Genomic DNA, 22,735 nt, shown 5'->3' on the forward strand with positions numbered 1-22,735 from the left:
TTTTCTAAACTGGACCTCCGCAGTGCTTATCATCTGGTGAGAATCCGCCCGGGGGATGAGTGGAAGACGGCGTTCAACACGCATCGTGGGCATTTTGAATATTTGGTGATGCCTTTCGGGCTCACGAATGCTCCGGCGGTCTTCCAAGCCATGATAAATGATGTTTTACGGGACTTCATTAATCATTGTGTTTTCGTTTATCTAGACGACATCCTTGTGTTTTCTCGGAACCCAGCTGACCATGTCAAGCACGTGAGAATGGTGTTGCAGCGCCTGTTGGAGAACCGGCTGTTTGTAAAGGCAGAGAAGTGTGAGTTTCACGTGCAGACAGTCTCCTTTTTGGGGTTCGTCATCGAGGAGGGACGGCTGCGGGCAGATCCGGCCAAAGTGAGGGCAGTGGTGGAATGGCCTGAACCCAAGAACCGTAAGCAGCTGCAGAAGTTTCTGGGATTTGCCAACTTCTATCGACGGTTTATCCGCAATTTCAGTCAGGTCGCCTTGCCTCTCACCAACCTAACCTCTCCTAAGCAGCCATTCCAGTGGTCTCCCGGCGCTGAACGGGCTTTTGTGAGACTCAAGCACCTCTTTTCCTCAGCTCCGGTGTTGGTACAGGCAGACATCAGTCAACCTTTTTTTGTGGAGGTGGATGCTTCAGACGCAGGTGTGGGGGCGATACTATCCCAACGAGTGAATGCAAAATTACACCCATGTGCCTTTTTCTCCCGTCGCTTATCTCCTGCAGAGTGCAATTACGACGTTGGTGACCGGGAGCTCCTCGCCATTAAGTTGGCGCTTGAAGAGTGGCGACATTGGCTCGAAGGCAGCGAGCATCCGGTGGTTATCTGGACAGACCACAAGAACTTGACCTACCTCCAAGCGGCCAAAAGACTGAATGCCCGGCAGGCCAGGTGGGCTCTGTTTTTCACTCGGTTTAACTTGACCATCTCTTACAGACCTGGCTCCCGCAATCTTAAAGCAGATGCTTTATCGCGCCAATTTTCCCCGGATCTCGACCCGGACGAGAAGGAGAGACCCATTCTGCCATCCTCGTGCTTCATGGGGGCTCTGACCTGGGACATTGAGCGGGTTATTAAGGCTGCCCAGCGGTCGGAACCTGATCCGGGCACTGGGCCCGATGGGAGGATGTTTGTTCCCACGGCGGTCCGAAGTAAGGTCCTTCACTGGGTCCATACGGCCAAGTTTGCCTGCCACCCGGGTAAAAACCGCACCATCGCCTTTCTGCAACGTTTGTTTTGGTGGCCGACTCTAGGGAAGGACGCTCAGGAGTATGTGGCCGCTTGCCCCGTTTGTGCCCGGAACAAGGTCTCCTGTTCACCCCCTGCTGGCCTCCTTCGTCCATTGCCTGTGCCCAGCCGCCCGTGGTCTCATATTGCACTGGACTTTGTTACCGGTCTTCCCCCCTCCTCGGGTCACACAGTCATCTTGACCGTGATCGATCGCTTCTCGAAGGCTGTTCATTTCGTTGCTCTGCCGAAACTCCCTTCGGCCCTGGATACTGCCAAGATTCTCACGCAGCAGGTGTTCCGTCTCCATGGGGTTCCCCAAGATATCGTGTCCGATCGGGGTCCCCAATTCACGTCGCGAGTGTGGAAGGAGTTTTGTAAGGAACTGGGGGCCCAGGCCAGCTTGTCGTCCGGCTTCCACCCTCAAACCAACGGGCAAGCGGAACGGGCTAATCAAGAGCTCGAAGCGATGCTGCGTTGTGTGGTCTCTTCGAACCAGTCATCATGGAGCGATCAACTGGCGTGGGTCGAATATGCCCATAATGCTAGCACGTCGGCGGCTACTGGGGTTTCCCCGTTTGAGGCCTCCCTGGGGTATCAGCCCCCGCTTCTCTCTGTGTCGGAGGGGGAATTGTCAGTTCCTTCAGTCCAGCACCACCTGCGGCGCTGCCGGCGGGCATGGCGCGCCACCCGGGCCGCCCTCTTGAGGACCGCTGAGCAGAACAAGAGACTTGCAGATCGCCGCCGTGCTCCGGCCCCTGCATACCAGGTCGGGCAACAGGTATGGCTGTCTGCGAAATATGTTCCTCTGAGGGTCGAGTCTAGGAAGCTGGCTCCACGCTTTATCGGGCCCTTCCCCATCCTGGCCGTGTTGAATCCTGTGACTGTACGTTTGTCTCTTCCCCGTTCCATGAGAATTCACAATGTCTTTCATGTGTCCCAGGTGAGGCCTGTCCGGACCAGCCCTTTGTGCCCGCCCTCCGGGCCCCCGCCACCCGCCCGGATTATCGACGGCTCGCCGGCGTATTCCGTATCGCGGATATTGGATGCCCGGCGCCGCGGTAGGGGCTTTCAGTTTTTGGTGGACTGGGAGGGGTACGGTCCGGAAGAGCGTTCTTGGGTGCCGCGGTCCGCGGTTCTCGATGCTGCCATGGTGAGAGACTTCCGCCGCAGGCACCCTGATAAGTTTGCTGGGTCGCCGGGAGGCTCCCATTAGAGGGGGGGTACTGTCAGGTCCGACGGTGCCCCGACCGGCGACCTGTGTGTGTGTGTGTGTGTGTTTGTTCTCCCGCTCTGTTTTTGTCTCCGTTGTAGTTGTTACGCGGTTGCGTAGCAACGGGAGATGTCCGACCCGGAAGTTCCGCCACTCTGAGTGGTCCCACCTGCAACTGATTCCTCGCCAGCTGCTGCCAGTCATCCACCATTGTGACAGAACTATTTAATGATGTGGCTGAGTGACAGACAGCGCTGGAGTATTCCACCAAGCCGGGTAGTGACTCGAATTCAGCGAGTGTTAGACAAACGTTTGATAGCGGAGGGAGGCTAACCGCATCTGTTTGCCTTTTTTCCAGGCTACGAGTGAGACGGAGATACGAGAGGAGAGACGTCACTGTTTACGAAAGTTGTATGGACACACGAGGGGAGCACGGAAGGGACTTAGCACTATGGATTACTTTGGATTTGCTTCACTGTAAATAAAGACACTGTTCAATCTTAACGAGCGATCCGCGTCTGGGTTCTCTTACTCATCACTCCCGTAACATAAAGCCTTTGAATGAAAACAAACGCTGTTGTGACAGTGATGTACACTGTCTTGTTGGTATATGTATGATTTCTATACATTTTACATCAGATAAAAACTTTGGTCATAAGATTCAGATAATTACTTATTAAAAGCAAGACATTTTAAATGAGAATAAGAAAGTATTTCTTTGTGCCCCCCTCTCCCTGTTAATGCCCTACCTGCCCCCTGGCAACACTTTGCTAGACCCGCCCCTGCACAGTTACCAGCTGTCAGCTACATAAAAAAGGATCCTGGTGTTATTTATCTCTCAGAAACAGTTCATAACTTCAACTCATCCATGTCACCTAAAAGGTAAACCTGTTTCTCCATCACCTGTTCAGCTCTGATGATTCAGTAAGGACATCTCCTGGTTTCATCTTCATGTTTCCCTCTCACCACATATCCAAACCATATCATGACCAGCAGCTTTACAGCTGTGGCTCCAGCAAACATCAGCTGATACTAGAAAGTAATATTAAATAAATTCTAACAACAGCTGATCAAACGTGCTGCTGTTGTTTAGCGCGACATCCGCTGGTTTCCTCTTTCTGGCGCAAAGTGGGCGATAAACAAACAAGAGAGCCGATCAGCTGATCATTGATCAGTTTCATGATTGAAGTAGAAACAGGAGAGGGAGGGGAGAGAATGAGAGAAGAAGAGGCAGCTGTGCAGCGTAATGACAGAATAACTCCAGCTTTGTGTCTTTTTCATTGTAGCTGAAGTCCGGGACAAACTGTTCCTTTTCACCTCAATACGAAACCCGTAATATTTTCTCTGAATACGAGATGATTCTGTTTTTTACGGGACGGTTGGCAACTCTACTAACTAACCTTATGAACAAAATAAAGTTCACTATCAGTAACATCATAGCACCCACCCAGTCATGCTAGCTAGCACGCAGTACGAGTTATTGGAACTGACAGTAAAAAGTCAGCACAACGAAAATAGCTACAACTAAGCTTGGTCTATATCTGACCCAGATAGACTGCAGGTCATAACTTCTTACTGTGGAAGCTCCGCCATAGCCACCACCAAACAACAGAGTTATTTTTACACATCGTCCAGCATCTGGCCAATCCACCACCTTCCATTGCTCATGCCGTTACAAAACAAACAAACAAAACAAAACCCATCGACCCATAAAAACGAAGAATCACCGTCGGCCCACCGGGCAAATGCCCAGTATGCCCGATTGAATCTCTCCTCTGACAGAGTGATGTAAAAGAGATGGAGTCCAGAGATAAACCCAGAATTGTTATGTGTTGTACTAGAGACAACACACTCGTTTTGCAGGATCCACCTGTGTTATCGCACAGGGAGAATTGATGTGGCCATTCTTCAGTCCTTCTCTACCACTCCTCCTGAGTAAGTCTGCTCAGCTGCACTGACTTCTCACGATGTTCTTGATGAGGAAGCTGATCGTGACTTGTAGTTTCTTTCAGTATTCAGTTATGGCAGTGGTGTCCAAACCCAGGCCACGAGTGTCCTGCAGGTGTTAGACGTGTCCAGCTGATTTAAATGGCTCAACATGCCTTGAAGTTCTCCAGACGCCTGGTAATGAACTAATCATTTGATTCAGGTGAGTAGACCCAGGGTGAGATCTAAAACCTGCAGGACACCGGCCCTCGAGGCCTGGAGCTGGCCAAGTTATGAAGCTAACTATTCTCAAGGCTAATGTAAAGTTCTTCAAATGATTTCGTTTCATCCGTAGATACCAACTCATCTCTCAGGTGCTTACAGCATGATAGAAGGTGCTTCAGAAGAGTCCAAAATGTTGCTGATTTAGATGTTCTGTCATGGCATAGGAGGATTCTGGATTCAGGAGCAGATGGTGCAGTGAAAATGTTTATTTACAAACTACAGAGAAATACATATGGGCTTGGATTAAATGGGTGGGCTTAGAGCAGGGCGATATGGCCAAAAATATGTATCGCGACATATATTTGAAAATTTGCAATAACGATATAACTGACAATATAATTGATGCGAGACAAAATACAACTCCACAACTTTACTAGTGCAAAAAAACCATCCATTTATTTTCACTTAAACAAGCAGCTGTTTTTCATGTGCATTAAAGCTATGTAAAGATTTAACAGTGCAAATGCAAATTCCTTGCTGAAGTTTAACCAAAAGGCATCTCCAGTAGAAATGTGCTGACATATCCTGAGCATAACCATGTATAATATCCACTGAAGTTAAAAAGAGGTGCTTTGCAACATTAAACTGCAGTGTGCCAAATAAAAAAGTCAAATATGTATTTCTCGGACCATAAGCTGCACGGGATTATAAGGCACAAGAAACAAAGCAGTCAGATAAATCAAACTATTCAACTCATTCTTCTTGCTTCCTCCACTTCTGTACCATTGGTTCATTAATGCTGTATTCTATCACAGCAGCTCTATTCCTGTGTTGTTGCAGTATATTAATGATTAACCTCGTATTGTGGATGGATTATCTCAGTTGTTCTCCTGACTAAAGTGACAGCAGAGCTGTACGTTTGAACTTTTTCAGAAATCTCTGTCAGAACATGCTATATCATGTTTAGGTAACTAGCAAAACTAGCGAGCTAACTTGCACTAGTTCCTGCTAACTTCTAACTCCATTAAATATAATAAATTCTGTTTTCATGGATGCCTGGATGTTAAACTTAATTGTTACATCTGGTAAAGCAGCAACACTGATCATTTTATTAAAGTTGAAAGAATTTAGTTTTTAACTCTCAATGTGCTGCAGTGTGCGTTTGACTTTGGGACCTGAAGCGGACGGAGTTTAGGACCCAGATTACTCCCAGATTTCCGAGCACCTTAGTCCAACAAATACGGCAATAACGACGGCCCGCTAGCATGTTCTACAAAAAAATAGTGCTTTGTTGTGTATCTGACGGACAAACACCAAACCAGTTACGTTGCAGCATTTTTACAAACCAGTTCTGGTTCATCCGTTTCACTCAACGATCCACTTTCCCCCTTCCCTGTCGCCACCATGCTTTTTCGGCCATGCGTGCATGAAAACAAAGGCACTGCGCATCCGCGTTTTACCCATATTGTATCGCGATATTTCATTTTTTTATCGTTGCCCAACATTATACTGCTATTACCGTGAACAGTATGATGTGGCACAGCCATAGGTGGGCTGGTAGGAATGCTGCGGAGGGAGGAGAGAATGGGTTAGCCAGAGTCTAGAGTGAGATTTACACTTACAGAGAGAGTCGAAACCATCCTACCGGGCGATGTGGTGACAAGAAGCAGGTAGTAAGCGACGTAACAGGCGTGTCTTTTCCTCTGTAGAGCTAACACTCCTGCTGTTTTACTTCTGTACTCCTGTGCATACGTCAAGGATGTTACAGCATCCATGTTATATGTGAGATACTTTAGTCCCAGCAAAGTAGTTGTTGTGATATTTTGATACCATAGTAGCATTTACAGGATATTGTTTTATACAGGAAAACTGTTACTCAATATGGCCCATCTACTAGTTGTTTTTCTCTTTCTCTGTGACCCAAGAATTAATGTGTAGGACTCACAAGCTGGTACCCCAAGGTCGAAAACACCACAGAGATGAGACCACTTCCTTACTCCCATCCTCCCTTTTTCTTTATCTCCTGGAAAAGGCTCGTTAAAGGCTAGGTGGTTTGTTTCAGAATTCACTAATGAAAGAACTCTGTATTTTATGTCTAGGAGTGTATTTTGCTGGGATGATCATAAATTATAGCTGAACTGATAAACTACACAAGGGATACTTTGCTCAGAAGGCAGGAAGACGTTTCCTTATTTAGTCTGTACCGGTTTGAACTGGGAAAGCTGACACACGAACCTTTTTTCCTCTATATAAACTGCTGTGTATCAAATAAACCTTTGAGTCGATTGGGAAGGCAACCTAAAGCAGTCTCTGTTTTCTTGTTCTCCCAAGCTGCTCCCGAGCTCGTACTAACACGCTGAATGGCATACCTGAGTGTTACTTTAAATAATTAGGAATCTTAGAAGGAAAGGACAGAACTCTGCTTATCGCTCGTGCCTTGGAGGGAAAACCGGGATGGACATTTTTTCCTTCAATTTGGTGTCAGAAGTGGGATGACTGACAGAAGGTAAATATGCGTCTTTCATATTTATATAAAGACCTATTATACCTCTCTCAGTGATCGATCCATAAAGAAACGGGATATGCTGACGAAGTTTCACTTAGTGATCCAGAGAGATACACTGACGACTTCCTCAGTCCCCGAATAAAGTAAATTAACCCTTGTGTGGTGTTGGTGGACACAGGAAGTTGCCTGTTGTCTTGAAACGTACGTTAAAAAGTGAGAAGTTGCTCACCAAAAAGTGACACAGGAAGTTGCCTGTTGTCTTGAAACGCACGTTAAAAAGTGAGAAGTTGCTCACTCAGAGAAAGCTAGTAAATAATTAAATTTAATTTTGTTAAAAAATAAAATAAAATAAAAAAAAAAAAAAAAAAAAACAACGAAAGAAAACTGAAAACGGGTCTCACAGACCCGATTACCATACAAGGGTTAAAAGCAGTAAATTAAAAGCAGAAAGACACAGGAAGTTGCCTGTTGTTTTACGAGAAGTTGCTCGTTAAGCGAGAAGTTGCTCGCTAAGTGAGAGTTGCTCACACAAACAAAAAATTGCTAGCAATAAATTTAAAGTGACCTCAGCTGTGCCGCAGCGAAAATACTAACATAAATCCTCCTAGCGTGTAAACCCCTCTGGAAATCACTGAACATGGGTCAGAATTATTCAAAGACCACAGACAGGTCCGATAAAAAATCTAAAGTACCTGTAAAACCAAAAAATTAATAAAATACAAAATAAAGTCTCAAATAACGGCTCAGTATAACTCCCATTTCCGGTTACGTGTAACCTACGTCCGCGAATCGGTGAAGACTTCCATGATCACGTATCCAGAACATGCGGGAGTGCTTATGTGACTGACTTTGTTTACAACTTAAGAAGTTCAATGCATTCTAATTTATTTCCGGAGCCTTATCCCGAACGATTATCGCCAGAAACCAGGTCAGTAGAAATGTTGAATATCATTTGTGATAAGAAAAGTAGTCTGCTTAAAAAGTCCTGTAGAAAATACATGATAGAATGCCGCGACGTGATACATCAAATGTTACCACTATGGAAAAAGGGACCGGAACCAGGTGTAGATGCTTTAACATCAAATAAAACTAGTGCAGGCTCTAGCAAAGAACATAAATCTACTGCGGGAAAAGCTAGTCTTGCATGCTCAGCCATTCAGCCCACAGCCCCGCCGCCTTACGAAGATGAGACCGAATTAATAGTTGCTGCAGCAGCTGCACGCAAACAATGTCAGCATTCTGATCCAACCAGCTCAAAAGAAAGCGACGAAAAATCTGAATCACATGCAACGGGTCTCAGCCACCTAATTGAACAAGATCAGGAAAAACAATATATACGCCGCAAGGAAGAATTAGCAGAACATAAAAAAGAGAAAAACTTTTGAAAGAAGAATGTGAGGAACTTATGAAAAATAATTCAGACGACTATGAAGAAAAACTTTTGCATCAGGCAGTGTCCACAATAGACACCCACATGAAACGCCACGATATCGTAGCTAGAGGTTTAGAGGTAGCTAAAGAAATACCTGTTACCCGAACTTTAATAAAGACTTATCTAAAAGGAAAAAAGGAAAAACAAAGCCGGAATGACAAAGGTCCTCACGCCAACACTCGCGGTAGTAAACAAACAGACCCAAAGCATGATAAAGCATCCACAACTGCAGAGTTTTTGTGGGTAAATAATGACAAAATCACCAATTTCTTTAAGAATCTAAAGAAATTCCTGCTAACAATGTCCAGAGACAAAATTGACTTAAATGCAGTAACTATGTGTAAACAGAAGCCTGATGAATCTATCCTAGTATTCATAAAACGCTTTATGCACTGTTGGACAAGCTAGAGGTGCAAATTTAGCTCAGTTTTCCAGCAGCCGCAGACACCCAAAGGAAAAATGAATTTGTGTATTTAATTTAACACAAAGGGTGAAATGTTTGCTGACACTGATAACAGCTTATGTTTTCTCTGCCCTATGTACCGACATGATGGAGAAGGAACATCCTCTGTGTCAGCTGGACCCTCAGCAGAGAATGAACTCAACATCCTTTTTGTCCGGTACTCTATGTCACACACTGTGCCAAAAAAAAAAAAACGTGTACAGACGCCACTACCAGGTAATCCCATGACTGGGAGCCACACTTTTGTTTCTCTAAGGTCAAACAGTGATTTTGTCACATAACTCAGACATAGGTTATGATATAACTACACCATGTCGTCACATAGATCTAACCTATCCTATCGACTGTACTATTTCTGCACTTATGTTGCCAGCTGAATACCAGAATATGACATTGTGGTCAAAAAGTGAGAATGATATAGGATTTATTGACTGTACACTTTATCACGTACACCTATTAAAACACAACAAGCCAGTATATGTCAAGCAACATCCCATTTCTGCCGAAAAAGCCGCAGCCCTAGATGTCATGATAGGAGATTTATTGACTACAGGAGCAATAAAGCCCACACTCCTGTCAATCCTGTGCCAAAGCCTAACAAACCTGGCGTATGGCGTTTCATACAAGACTTAAGGCAAATTAATGCAGTCAACATTCCTCTGCCACCTCTCGTTTCAGATGTTCACAGCATATTGACATGCATTGCATACACATTTTACCGTGGTGGATTTATGCTCCGCTCCTTTTTCTCATGAAGACACACAGCCGTTATTTGCATTCACACATAGAAATAAGCAGTACACTTGGACTCGTTTGCCCCAAGGCATGATAGACAGCTCTGCTGCTTTCTCAATGGTGCTTCACTCCTCCAGGGCTGCACCCTGATCCACATGTGGATGACCTCCTCCTCTGTGCTGAAAGTGAAAAACTGTGTCAAACTGCTACACACATGCTTCTCCAGCACCTCAAAAAGACTGGCCACAAAGCATATGCAAAGAAAATGCAGTACTGTCAGACTTCTGTTCAATATTTGGGATTCACACTGTCTCACGGAAAACGTTCCATGACTGCAGACAGGGTCAAAGCTGTGACCTCCGTCCCTCGTCCCACTACACAGAAGGAAATGTTGTCCTTCCTAGGCATGGTGAACTATTGCAGACAGTGGATACCAGACTGTTCTTTTCATGACCACATTCTGCGTGACTGTTGTAAAAAAGAGAAGCCTCCTCGAATACTGTGATCCACAGAAATGACTGCCTCTTTCAATGCATTAAAGGGAGTGCTGACCTCCGCCACTCAAAGGTGCTGCCTGAATTGTTCAGGAATGCCGGCCTGCCTGAGGGCAGTAGCAGCTTGCTCTATCATGATAAGGGACTGCGAGAAGCTCACACTCTCACATGACACTATTCTATACACCAATCACCAGGTCACGACCATTCTAGCAAACATAACTACACAACATATGCAAATCTCACTATAAAAGAGAGCAGCACACCTGATTCGCCAGCACATTTATTGATCCTATGCTGTGTTCTTCTGACCGACAGGATGGCTCAGACAGGCTTGACGATCATGACTGCATATACAGGAATCCACAGCACCACGTCCAGATTTAGAGCAAAGACCTATCTCAGACTCAGCCACGGTTTATGTGGACGGGTCCTGTTCAAGGCCGAATGACAACTCATTTCTTTGTGGCTATTCAGTGGTGACATTGCCTGACATCATACTAGAGGCTCACTCATTACCATTTCACTCAGCACAAAAAGCAGAGCTCATGGCTTTAATACGCGCCTGTGAGCTACATTTGGATAAGCATGTGACGATTTACACAGACAGCCGCTATGCATTTGGCGTTGTGCATGACTTTGGCACATTGTGGAGACAGAGAGGATTTAGATCTGCTGATGGAAAATAAATTGCTAAATTCTGATTTTGTTCAAAGACTTTTTCAGGCTATACAGCTGCCATCGGCCGTTGCAGTTGTAAAAACGAAAGGACACAGTACAGCTGACACAGACGAAGCAACAGGTAATGCCTTAGCAGACGTGACAGCCAAGGCTGCAGCTGCATCACAGCTCCCACCTCCGCAGGAAGTATTATCTGTGCCCATACAGCTGCCACTTGTTACACTCCCAGACTATTTAGACACAAATGTTGATTTAAAATTTATACAAGAGCAAGCCTCTGCATGTGATTACACCTATTGGGAGAATAATGACTGTACCTTAGATGACAGAGATGGCTTATACAAAATCTTAAGGGTTTGATTGCCCTCCCATATTCCCTGATGCCAGTCCTTGCCCGACATTTTCACTGTGTGAGTCATGTCGGACAAAGAGGGGTAATAGGGGCAATAAAATTAAGATTTGTAATTGAGAAAACATCACATGCAGTAAAAAGCATATTAGCAACCTGTCTAACATGTGCGCGAACTAATGTAGGTAGCTCAAAAGCAAAACATCAGCATTTACCACAACCAGATTTTCCATTTCATACATTACAAATTGATTTTACACACATGCCAGCGCAAGGAAGCATCAAGTACTTACTGGTAATAGTGGATCAATTTAGTAAATGAGTAGAAGCTTATCCAACCTCAAAAGAAACTGCAGAAGTAGTCTATCAAAAGTTGAGCAATGAAATAATACCCAGATTCGGAATACCTCACCAGATTAACAGTGATAGAGGATCTTCATTCACATTAGAAGTAATTCAAAAGTGTGCTAAAACTTTAATGACCTGGGTCAAATTACTTCCTCAAGTCCTCTGTGAGATTAGAATGACTCCATCTGCAGTAACCAAATTATCTCCATTTGAAATAAGATTATTTCCAACACCATGGTCAGCTTCCAGAGGGGCACCGCTAGTAGAAGGTGATGTATATTGCATTGTCCACTGATGTTCACAACCTGGTAGAAAAACTGAATAATAACTATCAGAAAGTTTGTCTCTCTCAGCCTTTCCCCTCCACAGTTCCACCAGTGGAGACAAGGAGATGCATGTTGGAGAAGCCACTAAAACCAAGGACACTCTGGGAGGCCGCGCGTGTTCCAGCCCCAGACTGTACTGGCAGTGACGAAGAACCAGCATCCTCACGGACGGACAACCTCAGTGGATTCATGCCAGCAGGGTTAAGACCAGCCCAATCGGACCATCTCAGGCGTCGGATCAAGCAGACGACATCTCCGGCGAGCCAGCGCCCGGAACTAGAGCAAATAAACACACACGGGTAGATGACATCTCCGGCGAGCCAGCGCCCGGAACTAGAGCAAATAAACACACACGGGTAGATGACATCTCCGGCGAGCCAGCGCCAGGATCCAATGTACATACACACACAATCACTGATTAACACACAACGCCTGAAAGAACAACAACAAGGTACTCAAACATCCAGCAGGAACAGAAAGCCAAAAGTACCACATGATGTCTAACCTGATACAGCCAGACTCATTCCATCCTGATAATGGAGAAAATGAAATGCCCATTGTCATCATACGACGCTTATTCAATGTCTCTCGAACCTGGGACCAGGCCAGGAGACAACTGAAGAACTGTTTTTCTTATATACTTTCTTATATATTTAGGTTATTTATCATATCTATCGCATTAACTTTAGGATTTTTCTTTGCTATTTTGTATTGTAGACTGCAACCATGTTCACATTTCTGCAGGTCATATTTTGCTGACTATACCTCATGCCCCATTTTGCAAGACACCTACTTAATGCACTCCTCACGTTCCCTAAAATCAGTAAATGACAACATAGACGCCACTAATAAACCATCTTATGCACCCTCTAGAGCAGGAGTCAACTCCTGGTATGAAAATGCCAGAACAGCCGCTCGTGATTTAGGAAACAGTAACTGTTATGTCTGTTCAAAGGCTAATCCAGAACAGGTAATAGTAGGATACCCCATATCCGGTTTCCCCCTCACTGAGGGACTAGAGAAAATCGGCGGAAATAATGCTCTCTTTAAAGACACTTTACAGTTGACTCTGAGCCCTCTCGACTGCCTACTTAGACACACACACACACCAACTAACCCTGAGACTCCATTAGGCGAATTATTGAAGTTATCTAATGACACCGCAGGGACCTGCGCCCCAATGAAACGCCCTGAGAATAGGTTAAAGCCCTCACTGCCCTTAGGACAGATCCCTCTCCATTTTAATACTAGTATGATATGTCTGCGCAGACTAAAGTTAACTGGCCCAGACACACACATAGATTATACAAAGGATAACTATACATTCTTCTCTGACTCCCCAGGTGCACGCTGTAATGAGACATGGCTAGCTGTCTCTGTGGCTGAAGTTGTATCATATCTGGAGGAACACACACACAGTTCAAGTTCGAGCAGAGACTCGATCATTGTTCCCACAGACGGTGTATTAAATGACACTGACTGGGGGGAGTTAGTTAAATCACACATGGTCACGCGCCTGACCAGACCAATCCCACATGCTTATTGGTTGTGCAATAATACCCTTAGATTAGCTTTACCTGTTAATTGGACCGGTACCTGTGGTCTAGTAACCGTTGATGTATGCTGTACTTTCATTCCCAATAATACCGCTCCTAACGGTTCATTCACACAAGCTATGAATAGACTTGAAGCATTGCAGATAGAACTAATTGCCAATACAGGCCACGGTCAGTGGCTACATAAGTGGCTACAGGACACGTTTGGAAGATGGAAGGAACTAATTGTAGCCTTTGTAACCGTTGCAGCATGTTTTTGATGATTATTGTCTGTTGTGTGGTACCCTGTGTACGTTCAATGATAACCCGTATAGCTACTAGTACAGCTACTTCAATGTATTTGCAATTGGCACAAATTGACCCAGATTATGTGTCAGATGTCATCAATGATGATCCTGATGTATGTATTGAGCATTAGATTGTGAATTACTCGATTGTTCAAGAAGAGGATGACGTTTTCTTCTTTTTCTTTTCTTCTTTTTAAGATTTTGATATTAAGCTCACTCGAAGGACTAGTTACATTTATGATTTGTTTCACATTTATGATTTATCTTTATATTATGTTATTACATTCTGTCTTTATACTATGTTATCATTTCATGATAAAAGGGGAGAACTGTTATGATATTTTGATACCATAGTAGCATTTACAGGATATTGTTTTATACAGGAAAACTGTTACTCAATATGGCCCATCTACTAGTTGTTTTTCTCTTTCTCTGTGACCCAAGAATTAATGTGTAGGACTCACAAGCTGGTACCCCAAGGTCGAAAACACCACAGAGATGAGACCACTTCCTTACTCCCATCCTCCCTTTTTCTTTATCTCCTGGAAAAGGCTCGTTAAAGGCTAGGTGGTTTGTTTCAGAATTCACTAATGAAAGAACTCTGTATTTTATGTCTAGGAGTGTATTTTGCTGGGATGATCATAAATTATAGCTGAACTGATAAACTACACAAGGGATACTTTGCTCAGAAGGCAGGAAGACGTTTCCTTATTTAGTCTGTACCGGTTTGAACTGGGAAAGCTGACACACGAACCTTTTTTCCTCTATATAAACTGCTGTGTATCAAATAAACCTTTGAGTCGATTGGGAAGGCAACCTAAAGCAGTCTCTGTTTTCTTGTTCTCCCAAGCTGCTCCCGAGCTCGTACTAACACGCTGAATGGCATACCTGAGTGTTACTTTAAATAATTAGGAATCTTAGAAGGAAAGGACAGAACTCTGCTTATCGCTCGTGCCTTGGAGGGAAAACCGGGATGGACATTTTTTCCTTCACATACATTACACCAGGGGTGTCAAACTCAAATACACAAATACACACCCTCTGTGACTGGCTACACTCGTCCTGCACCCTCCACCCTCTGTGACTGGCAACACTCGACCTGCACCCTTCACCCTCCACCCTCTGTAACTGGCAACACTCGTCCTGCACCCTTCACCCTCCACCCTCTGTAACTGGCTACACTCGTCCTGCACCCTCCACCCTCTGTGACTGGCTACACTCGTCCTGCACCCTCCACCCTCTGTGACTGGCTACAGGACTGTTTGACTGGCAGACAAACACTGGCGTCCCACAGGGTTGCGTCCTCAGCCCCATCCTCTACACCCTGGTCACTCATTACTGTGTCACCTCCAACAAAGACAACATCATTTTGAAGTTCACGGATGACACTGCAGTGATCGGTCGCATCACTGGAGAGGACGACGTGGCTTATAGGAGAGAGGAGGCTGGTCTGGTGTCACGGTGTGAGGACAACAACCTCACCCTCAACACTGATAAGACAAAGGAGATGATAGTGGACACGAGGAAGAAGAAGAGGCCTCACCAGCCGCTGTTTACCCGGGAGCGTGAAGTGGAGAGGGTGAGCAGCAGTACCTGGGCGTCCACATCAGTGAGGACCTCACCTGGACACTGAACACCACACAGCTGGTCAAGAAGGCTCAGCAGCTGCTGTATTTCCTGAGGAGGCTGAGGAAATTTGGTATGTTGGCCAAGATCCTCAGCAGGTTCTACAGCTGCACTTTGGAGAGCACCCTGACCAGCTGCATCACTGCATGGTACGGCAGCACTACTGCAAACCGCAAACGCCTGCAGAAGGATACAGTCACGCTGGAGAAGGATGAAGGAGTCTGACCTGAGCCAGTGTTTGACATGAACACATCAGCACTGCTGTCAGTGAGCCTAACGACAGCCGTTAGCATCATTTCAGTGTTTCAGTCATAAAAACACTTCCTGTCACTGTGGTGGTTACAGTGACATCATGCAGTTTGTGCTTTGACCTCCAGAGGGCGACAAATCAGCACAGACAGAGAGCTCCATTCAAACTTTGCTGCCATCAGGAATAATTCTTCAAATATAATCATCAGTGTTTGAGCAGTTATGATATCAGGGACAATCTAGACATGTGTGACAATACTGAACATGTCACATGACACACCTCAAACATCATGTGATCCACTCTCAGTCTGCACTTTCATTCATGACTTCAACAGGTTGAAATGAGCTTTGAAGAAACATTCAGTGAAATAAATCTTTCATGGATTCATGTGAGCAGCAGATGAACTTTGTACCAACAACATCTTCAATAACAGAGTCTGAATGAAGCTCAGGTGTTGATGCTGCTCCCTGATTGGACGCTTGCTTTCAGCTCTGCTCTCAGTCTTTACTGCACAGGTGAAGGTAGAAAGTGTGACTGGATCTATAGACTGGAAACAGAGAAACATGCTGAACATTTGAAGCTTTGCAGCAGAAATGTTCATGTTACAAATACAGCAGAGCTGATCTGGGATCAGTGTGTTCACACCTGCAGCTACAACAAGGTTTCATGTCTCCACATGTCAGCATGTGAACTTTACTCTGACTCAGTCTGAGCAGTCAGACGGCATATTTTTAAAGTTAACACATCAGCACACACAGAGCTGAGCCCCTCCCACCTGTGCTGAGTTTCAGGTGGAGCCCCGCCTCCTTCCAGGAAGCAGCTCACCTGTGTGTCCGTGTTTAGTGTCCAGGTGTGGAGTGGAGCTTGTTGTTGGTGTGTGAAGAAACTGTAAGTTTGCTTTGTTTCCTCCTTTAACAGTTTGTCTTTAGGAACTTTACTGTTTGTTCAGCTCGTGTTTGATTTCTTCACACAACAAACTGTGTGTGTTTGTATTTCCGGTCTCTCCATTAAAGTCAGTGTGTAATGTTTCCTGGCTAACATCAGCTGTGTGCAGCTTAGTTCAGCACAAATCTGCCGCTCCATAGTTCACGGTAACGGACTCACAGCTGGACCAACGAGGCCGAGTGTGTCCGCCACTCTGAGCTACGTTCGTGTTTGTGTACTTGTAGTTTGTACTTTGAGTTCACTCAGAGCCCACAGAGGACGCAGCGTACGTGATGACGTCACAGCCCTTTGCCTCCTTTACTGTCACTGTGATTAATATTTACACACGAGACACCTGCAGAGCTCTGACGCTGAGCTAGCACACAGCATGCTAACACTAAGCTAACACTAAGCTAAAGCTAAGCTAACACTAAGCTAACGCTAAGAGTTCTTACAGACACGAGTTAAAAAGCTGCTTTTAGTGTGTGATCAGAGTCCAGGACTGAGAGCAGCAGCAGAGCTGATGGATGATGAATTACTGGATGGAAGAAGCTTCTCATTAGCAGTGAATCAGTGTGTGTGCAGTTCTCTGCAAACTCAGCAGCAAGAATTAGTGTGAAGCTTTAACTCTGCTGATCCTCTTTGAATCCTGGATCAGCTGAAAGGTTTAAAATGTTGTTCACACGTGTTGGACTGACTGAAGCTTCCAGTCACAGTGAATCAGTGTGTGTCAGTGAATGCATCGTGTGTGCTTCAGGCTCCATCTAGTGGACTGATAGCAGAGCAGCTGATGGCAGCTTCCTCTGCCTCACACTGCTGTCTGACTGCATCCAGCTGACACTGAGATGAAGCAGGAAAGAAGCAGCTGATATTTGGACAGCACACATGATGAAAGGAGGATTTCAGCTGATGTGCACATGAATGATTTGTGTTTCCTCTGCAGGTAGAAAGTGTGTGTGAGCTGATGTGAATTGAGCAGCATGGATCAGTGTGAGGACAGAGAGGAGGGAGCCCCTCCCTCTAAAAGCACTCTGTGTGGGGAACATGAGAGCCAGACCAAAGCTCAGAGGTGAGATGACCATCTCTAACTGTCCATGACTCTTCTCCATGTCACAGCTCAGCACTCACATCACTGCTCCATCATTATTCACAGGAACCAGCCTGGACCTCCACCCAGCTCTGTGTCCTGTGAAAGTAACTCAGTCAAAGATGCCATTAAGATATTTGAGCAAAGACAGTCAGCTGAGAAAAGGTAAGCTAATACCAATAATATCAGCTGATATGTGATGAGAATTTTACTGAAGATTTATAACTTTTTCAGGATCCATCAGAGACTCAAACCTGGACCTCGACCCAGCTCTGTGTCCTTACAGAGTGACTGGTCTAAAGATCTTCCCATTGATTTTAAAGTCCAGCCTGTGTCTGCTGCAGAGAGGTGAGCTGTTAGCAACATGAACTCTTTGATTAAACTGCTCGATGTTGTTGGATATAAACTACAAACACGTCGTTCCCTCAGTCCCATTTAAACTGTCTTTTAAAACAAGCCTTTGGTTTCTAAACAACTGAAAACCCACTTCAGCAAACAGGAAGTGATCAGAGCGTCCGTCCACTTCCTGTCAGGCCCTGCAAACATTTCATATTGAAAAGTAGCTGACATCTCACATTTTTACTCCACCACATTCAACCATTTTGACATTTTAGGCCACAGCATGAAACTCTTGTCACATGACTCCTGTTATGTTATAGAGTCATGTGACCACCAGGGAGGGATTTGTATGGATGAAACACATTCAAATCAATCTGATTCATCAATGGAAACATTTTTGGTGTAAATGCAGCAACACTGAAAACGCTGAAGATAAAAACACAACAGATGAAATATGAACAAATCGAGGCTTTGAATACACGTGTGTGTGTTTGAGACACAGAGATAAATGGATTGTGTGTCTGTCCTATTGCTGCGTGAGGGTTTTATTGTAGATTTTGTGCGTGTACACTTTTGACCACGAAGGTGTTGAAAGGGCGTAAAACAGTTGGAGGCACCAGAGTGAACACTAGTGCTGTCAGTAGATTAAAACATGACTAATTAATGACACAATCTTCTGTCATTAATCCTGATTAATCACAATTACTTGATCAATAGCTGCAGTTACATTTTTCCAACTTTATATTTAAGCCTGTAACAGACGTTTACACCATATAATGAAGTCAATGCAGAATAAACACAAAGAATGTTAAACGCTTCAATTCAAAGAGACTTTGAATAGTTTTCAGTCTTTAACTCAGCTTCTCTGCTGTAAATACAACTTTGTAACAAACATATATACTAAAAGCTAAGTGTGCACTAATATATAATAATATATAATCTATATTACTGCTGTTAATGAAAATGTTTAATCAGACTCATCACAGGGTTACTGTGGATTCATTTGGATTAATCACCATTAAACATCATTTTTAATGTAAACGAATCAAAGTTCATTTCATGAGCAAACAGACTCGAGAGAAAAGGGCAAATTTACACACTTAACATGTTTATTGAACATGTAAACATTGATTAACCTCCTGAATGAGCCGACCCCCCCCCAGGGACAGTCCTGCATGCTAATGATGGGCTCTGCTCTGTACCTGCAGGATTCTGTCAGCCACAAACTCCTCAGCTGATCCTGAATCTGAGCCCATCTGTCAAACAATCATTTTCTTCACAGGTCTGTGGAGGTGGCACTGATCCTGCAGCAGTCTAACACTCTCTGTCACTCTTCTTCAAGTCTTTGACACGAGGAACCAAAACTATGTTATTAACAACACTAACAGGTCTGCAGTTTGTCCACTTGGCAGTTGTGTCATCAGTGCTTTGCATCGTTGTGATATTTTAAGCTGGAAGTGCTTCGGTGAAAAGAAAATTCCTTCTGTCACGATGTGCAGAGTCCTTCATGTTGGTCGGCTGGTCCGTCTTGTTATTTTTTTAATGCTCAAACTTTCCATCGAGAGGTCAGTGAGTGTTTGTCATCTTCCATATTGAGCTGATTGGTTCAGCTGCCGTCACTAACAGATGTGCTGCACATCTGCACGTGTGCAAAGGTAACTCTACTCGGACAAACTGCCCGAATTGTGTTGATAGAAACATTTCAGGGATTTTGAGTCGTTCTGCTCTCCAGATGTGTCGTGTTAAAGGTTTTTATCATGTTAATCATGATAACAGATGAACCCCTAACCCTAACCCTACATGTTAATGTTGACAGCACTGCTAAATCCTTTTTAATGTTCTTCTGTCAGATCATTGATTAGACTCGACTCCAAATACGAGACTCAGAAAACTCAAATGAAAACTCAAACCAAAGCAATGAGAAAAGGACTTCTTATGTTAGAATGAAAACATATGGAAGTGGTCAGGTTTCAAACACTCGATGAATCTGCTGCACAGTTACATTCAGGGACCTTTGGCCTCCTGAGAGCATTAGTTGATGGTTCATCACAGTTTTACCTTCCAGTGAGTGAATTTATCAGTTTGATGAAGTCTCAAAGTTTCCTCTGAGCTTCTGCAGCATCATCACTTCCATCACTGATGAAAGAAAGTTCATAGAAAACAGAAAATATATCTTCAGAATCTGAGAGTCTAAAACTTGACAGACTTGATTCAGATGAAGTTATTTGAGCAGAAACTCCTGGATCTTTATCCTGTGTTGATCTAATCCTTCATGGTTCCTCCACAGAGTGGAGCAGCAGAGCTCAGAGGTTCCCAGTGGTCAGTCTGCCCAGCAGCATCAAACACAGCTGGACTCCATATTTATGGTCTGTACATGTACAACAACTACTTTATTATTATTATTAATAATAATGCATTTATTTATAGGTCCCTTTCAGAACACCAAGGACTCTGTGGACTAAACGACCAAAAGAAACAAACTTTGAAATCAGACGGTGCAAATGTGATCACAGGGAAACGTTTGAAACATCGAGGCTTTAAACAGAAACCAAAGTGAAACAGTTTGTAGTCGAGATCAGTGGGAATGAAGCTGAATAACTGTTTCTTCAATAACTTTGAGCTCTTAAAAAAACAAAAACTAGCTGAAAGTCTGGCTGCTCTTATGAAAAGTACAGAGAAATTATGGGTCGCTCAACACTTGTGCACAATATAAGAGTTTAAATAAATCTAAAGAATAACTCAAAGTCCTACAATCATACTGATAAAGTCATCTACAGCTAACTATCCAAGTGGATTTGTTTAAGACAGCTCCATCTGCTGGTGGCCCTCTGCAGGTGCATGAAAGGGGCGTGTTTATAGTGAAAGTAGTAGAGAAAGTAAACCCCACGGGAAGGAGGACTCTCAGCAGCTTCCAGCTCATATTCAGGCATTTGACTTCTCACTGAAAGCAGCAAGTTTGAGTGTCTGTATCTTAGTTAGAAGAGATAACATGTCAGTAGTAATTAGAGTTGATTGAGCAATGCTGTCCTTGTAATGTAGTTTATGATTTTTATGGACAAGTCCAGTTTTTCTGTAGAGCCTCTCAAGTTGGTGACAGCAGCAGTGGAAGTTCACGTGTAAACCAGAGCAGCAAATCAGGTCCAAATGTGTTGTTCACAGTGAGTGGGATCATCATTGGCTGCTATGTTAACCTCCTGCAGCAGGATGTGTTTGGTCAGAGAATGGATAGATCACTAAGTCATTGTTGAGTTTAGGGAGACAGTAGACAGTTGGAGGAGGTTCAGCCAGTTGACACACAGTAGATAAAATAACTGAAGGCAGGAGCAGACACCTGTATGACTTTCCACCTCTCACATAGATTATTTCCCTGGGCAGCGCCACAGGGCTGGTAGATGTAAACAAAGCTGGAGGAGAGGATTTATTCATCTGAGAAAAGTCACAGAGTTGTGTCTTGATGCTCAATCATCCAGGTACGTAAATCCCAAAAAGCTTGATTCTGTTCATCTGGATGTTTTCAGTGGGAGAAACGTTTCATCATCATCAGGTGACTTCTTCAGTCTCAGCTGACTGCAGGTTTCAATCTCATAAACAGGACATTTGTATGACTGAAACCAGCCCACTGAAGGAACAATGGGCTGGGAGGTCAGTTCATTGATCATTGGTACGCATATTGTCAGGACCATTGATCAATGGTTGTTGATCAATGGTCATGAGTCCAGTTCACAGAGAGCTGGGGAATGGCTGCAATCACAGCATGTAAGATGGTGACAGTTGTACCCTTAGGCCCCTCCTCCATTCAGAGATGGTCTTTCCTTTTCACCTAAATGGCCTCCTTGACTCCGCCCTCAAACCAGCGTTCACATTTACTCAGGACCTTCTTGATGTGAAGTTCTTCTGCTTCGCTGGCTGCTGTGTCTGTGGGGATGGTGTTTGTTCTGTGTTGTAGCGTCCTGATGACGCCCAGTTTGTGCCCCAGTGGATGATGAGAGTCAAACCTTAAATACTGATCTGTATGCGTAAACAGAGTGAACCTTTAAGACCAGTTGTCTGTACGATCAACTCAGTCACCTGAAACATCTCCAAGTTTCTGGCTTTGATCATCAACCTGTTGGTAGTTCAGCTCTGAACACCAGTGAAATGTTTCTCCCACTGAAATCGCTGCATTCATATGAACAGAATCAACGTTTTGGGATCATGGAGTTGTGGACAAAGTCTCAGTTAATCAGATAAAGTCAAACCTATAATTGGTAAAGAGTTCGCGGATGATATGCCCCTTGATCGTAAAGAAGTGGATGTTGTGTGGACTAAAGTTCAGAGTGGTGGGTCATTCATAAATATTCTGTTCCAGCTGCTGGAGGACAACATCATCACTTTTGTGAAGAACGAGCTGAAGAAGATCCAGAAGGCTCTGAATCCAAATAAGCCCCAGTGCTTGGAGTTTCAGAGGGAGGATGATGAGCAGAGGAGAAACAGCAGAGAGGCATTTGTGAAGATCACAGTGGACTTCCTGAGGAGAATGAAGCAGGAGGAGCTGGCTGACCGTCTGCAGAGACGTAAGAGGATTTATCTAAAGATTTAAGCTGCTGGATAAATGAGAGACTTGTGACACCAGTGTGTTCAGTCATTTCTCAGTGGGTCAGAAATTGTCATCAGCATTTTGTAAAATATGATTGTTAAAGTTGTATTTTTATTATTATTATTCAGAACTTCCAGCTGCTGTTTGT

At 44.3% G+C, this 22,735-nt stretch overlaps 1 protein-coding gene across 1 annotated transcript; it reads left to right on the top strand.

Moving 5' to 3' along the window:
• Positions 1 to 16,772: 16,772 nt before the first annotated feature.
• On the top strand, positions 16,773 to 18,024 carry LOC146577153 (uncharacterized). The gene is made up of 4 exons (XM_085268206.1): positions 16,773 to 16,871; positions 17,529 to 17,654; positions 17,739 to 17,837; positions 17,907 to 18,024. Exons 2-4 carry the CDS (start codon positions 17,566 to 17,568, stop codon positions 18,022 to 18,024), a joined length of 306 nt encoding a protein of 101 aa, XP_085124332.1. The 5' UTR covers positions 16,773 to 16,871; positions 17,529 to 17,565.
• Positions 18,025 to 22,735: the final 4,711 nt, after the last annotated feature.

The sequence above is a fragment of the Mchenga conophoros genome, linkage group LG3, assembly GCF_057382185.1.
Source record: "Mchenga conophoros isolate Kocher_MC1m ecotype Shallow Benthic linkage group LG3, M_conophoros_male_GT1.1, whole genome shotgun sequence".
Classification (NCBI taxonomy): Eukaryota; Metazoa; Chordata; class Actinopteri; order Cichliformes; family Cichlidae; genus Mchenga; species Mchenga conophoros.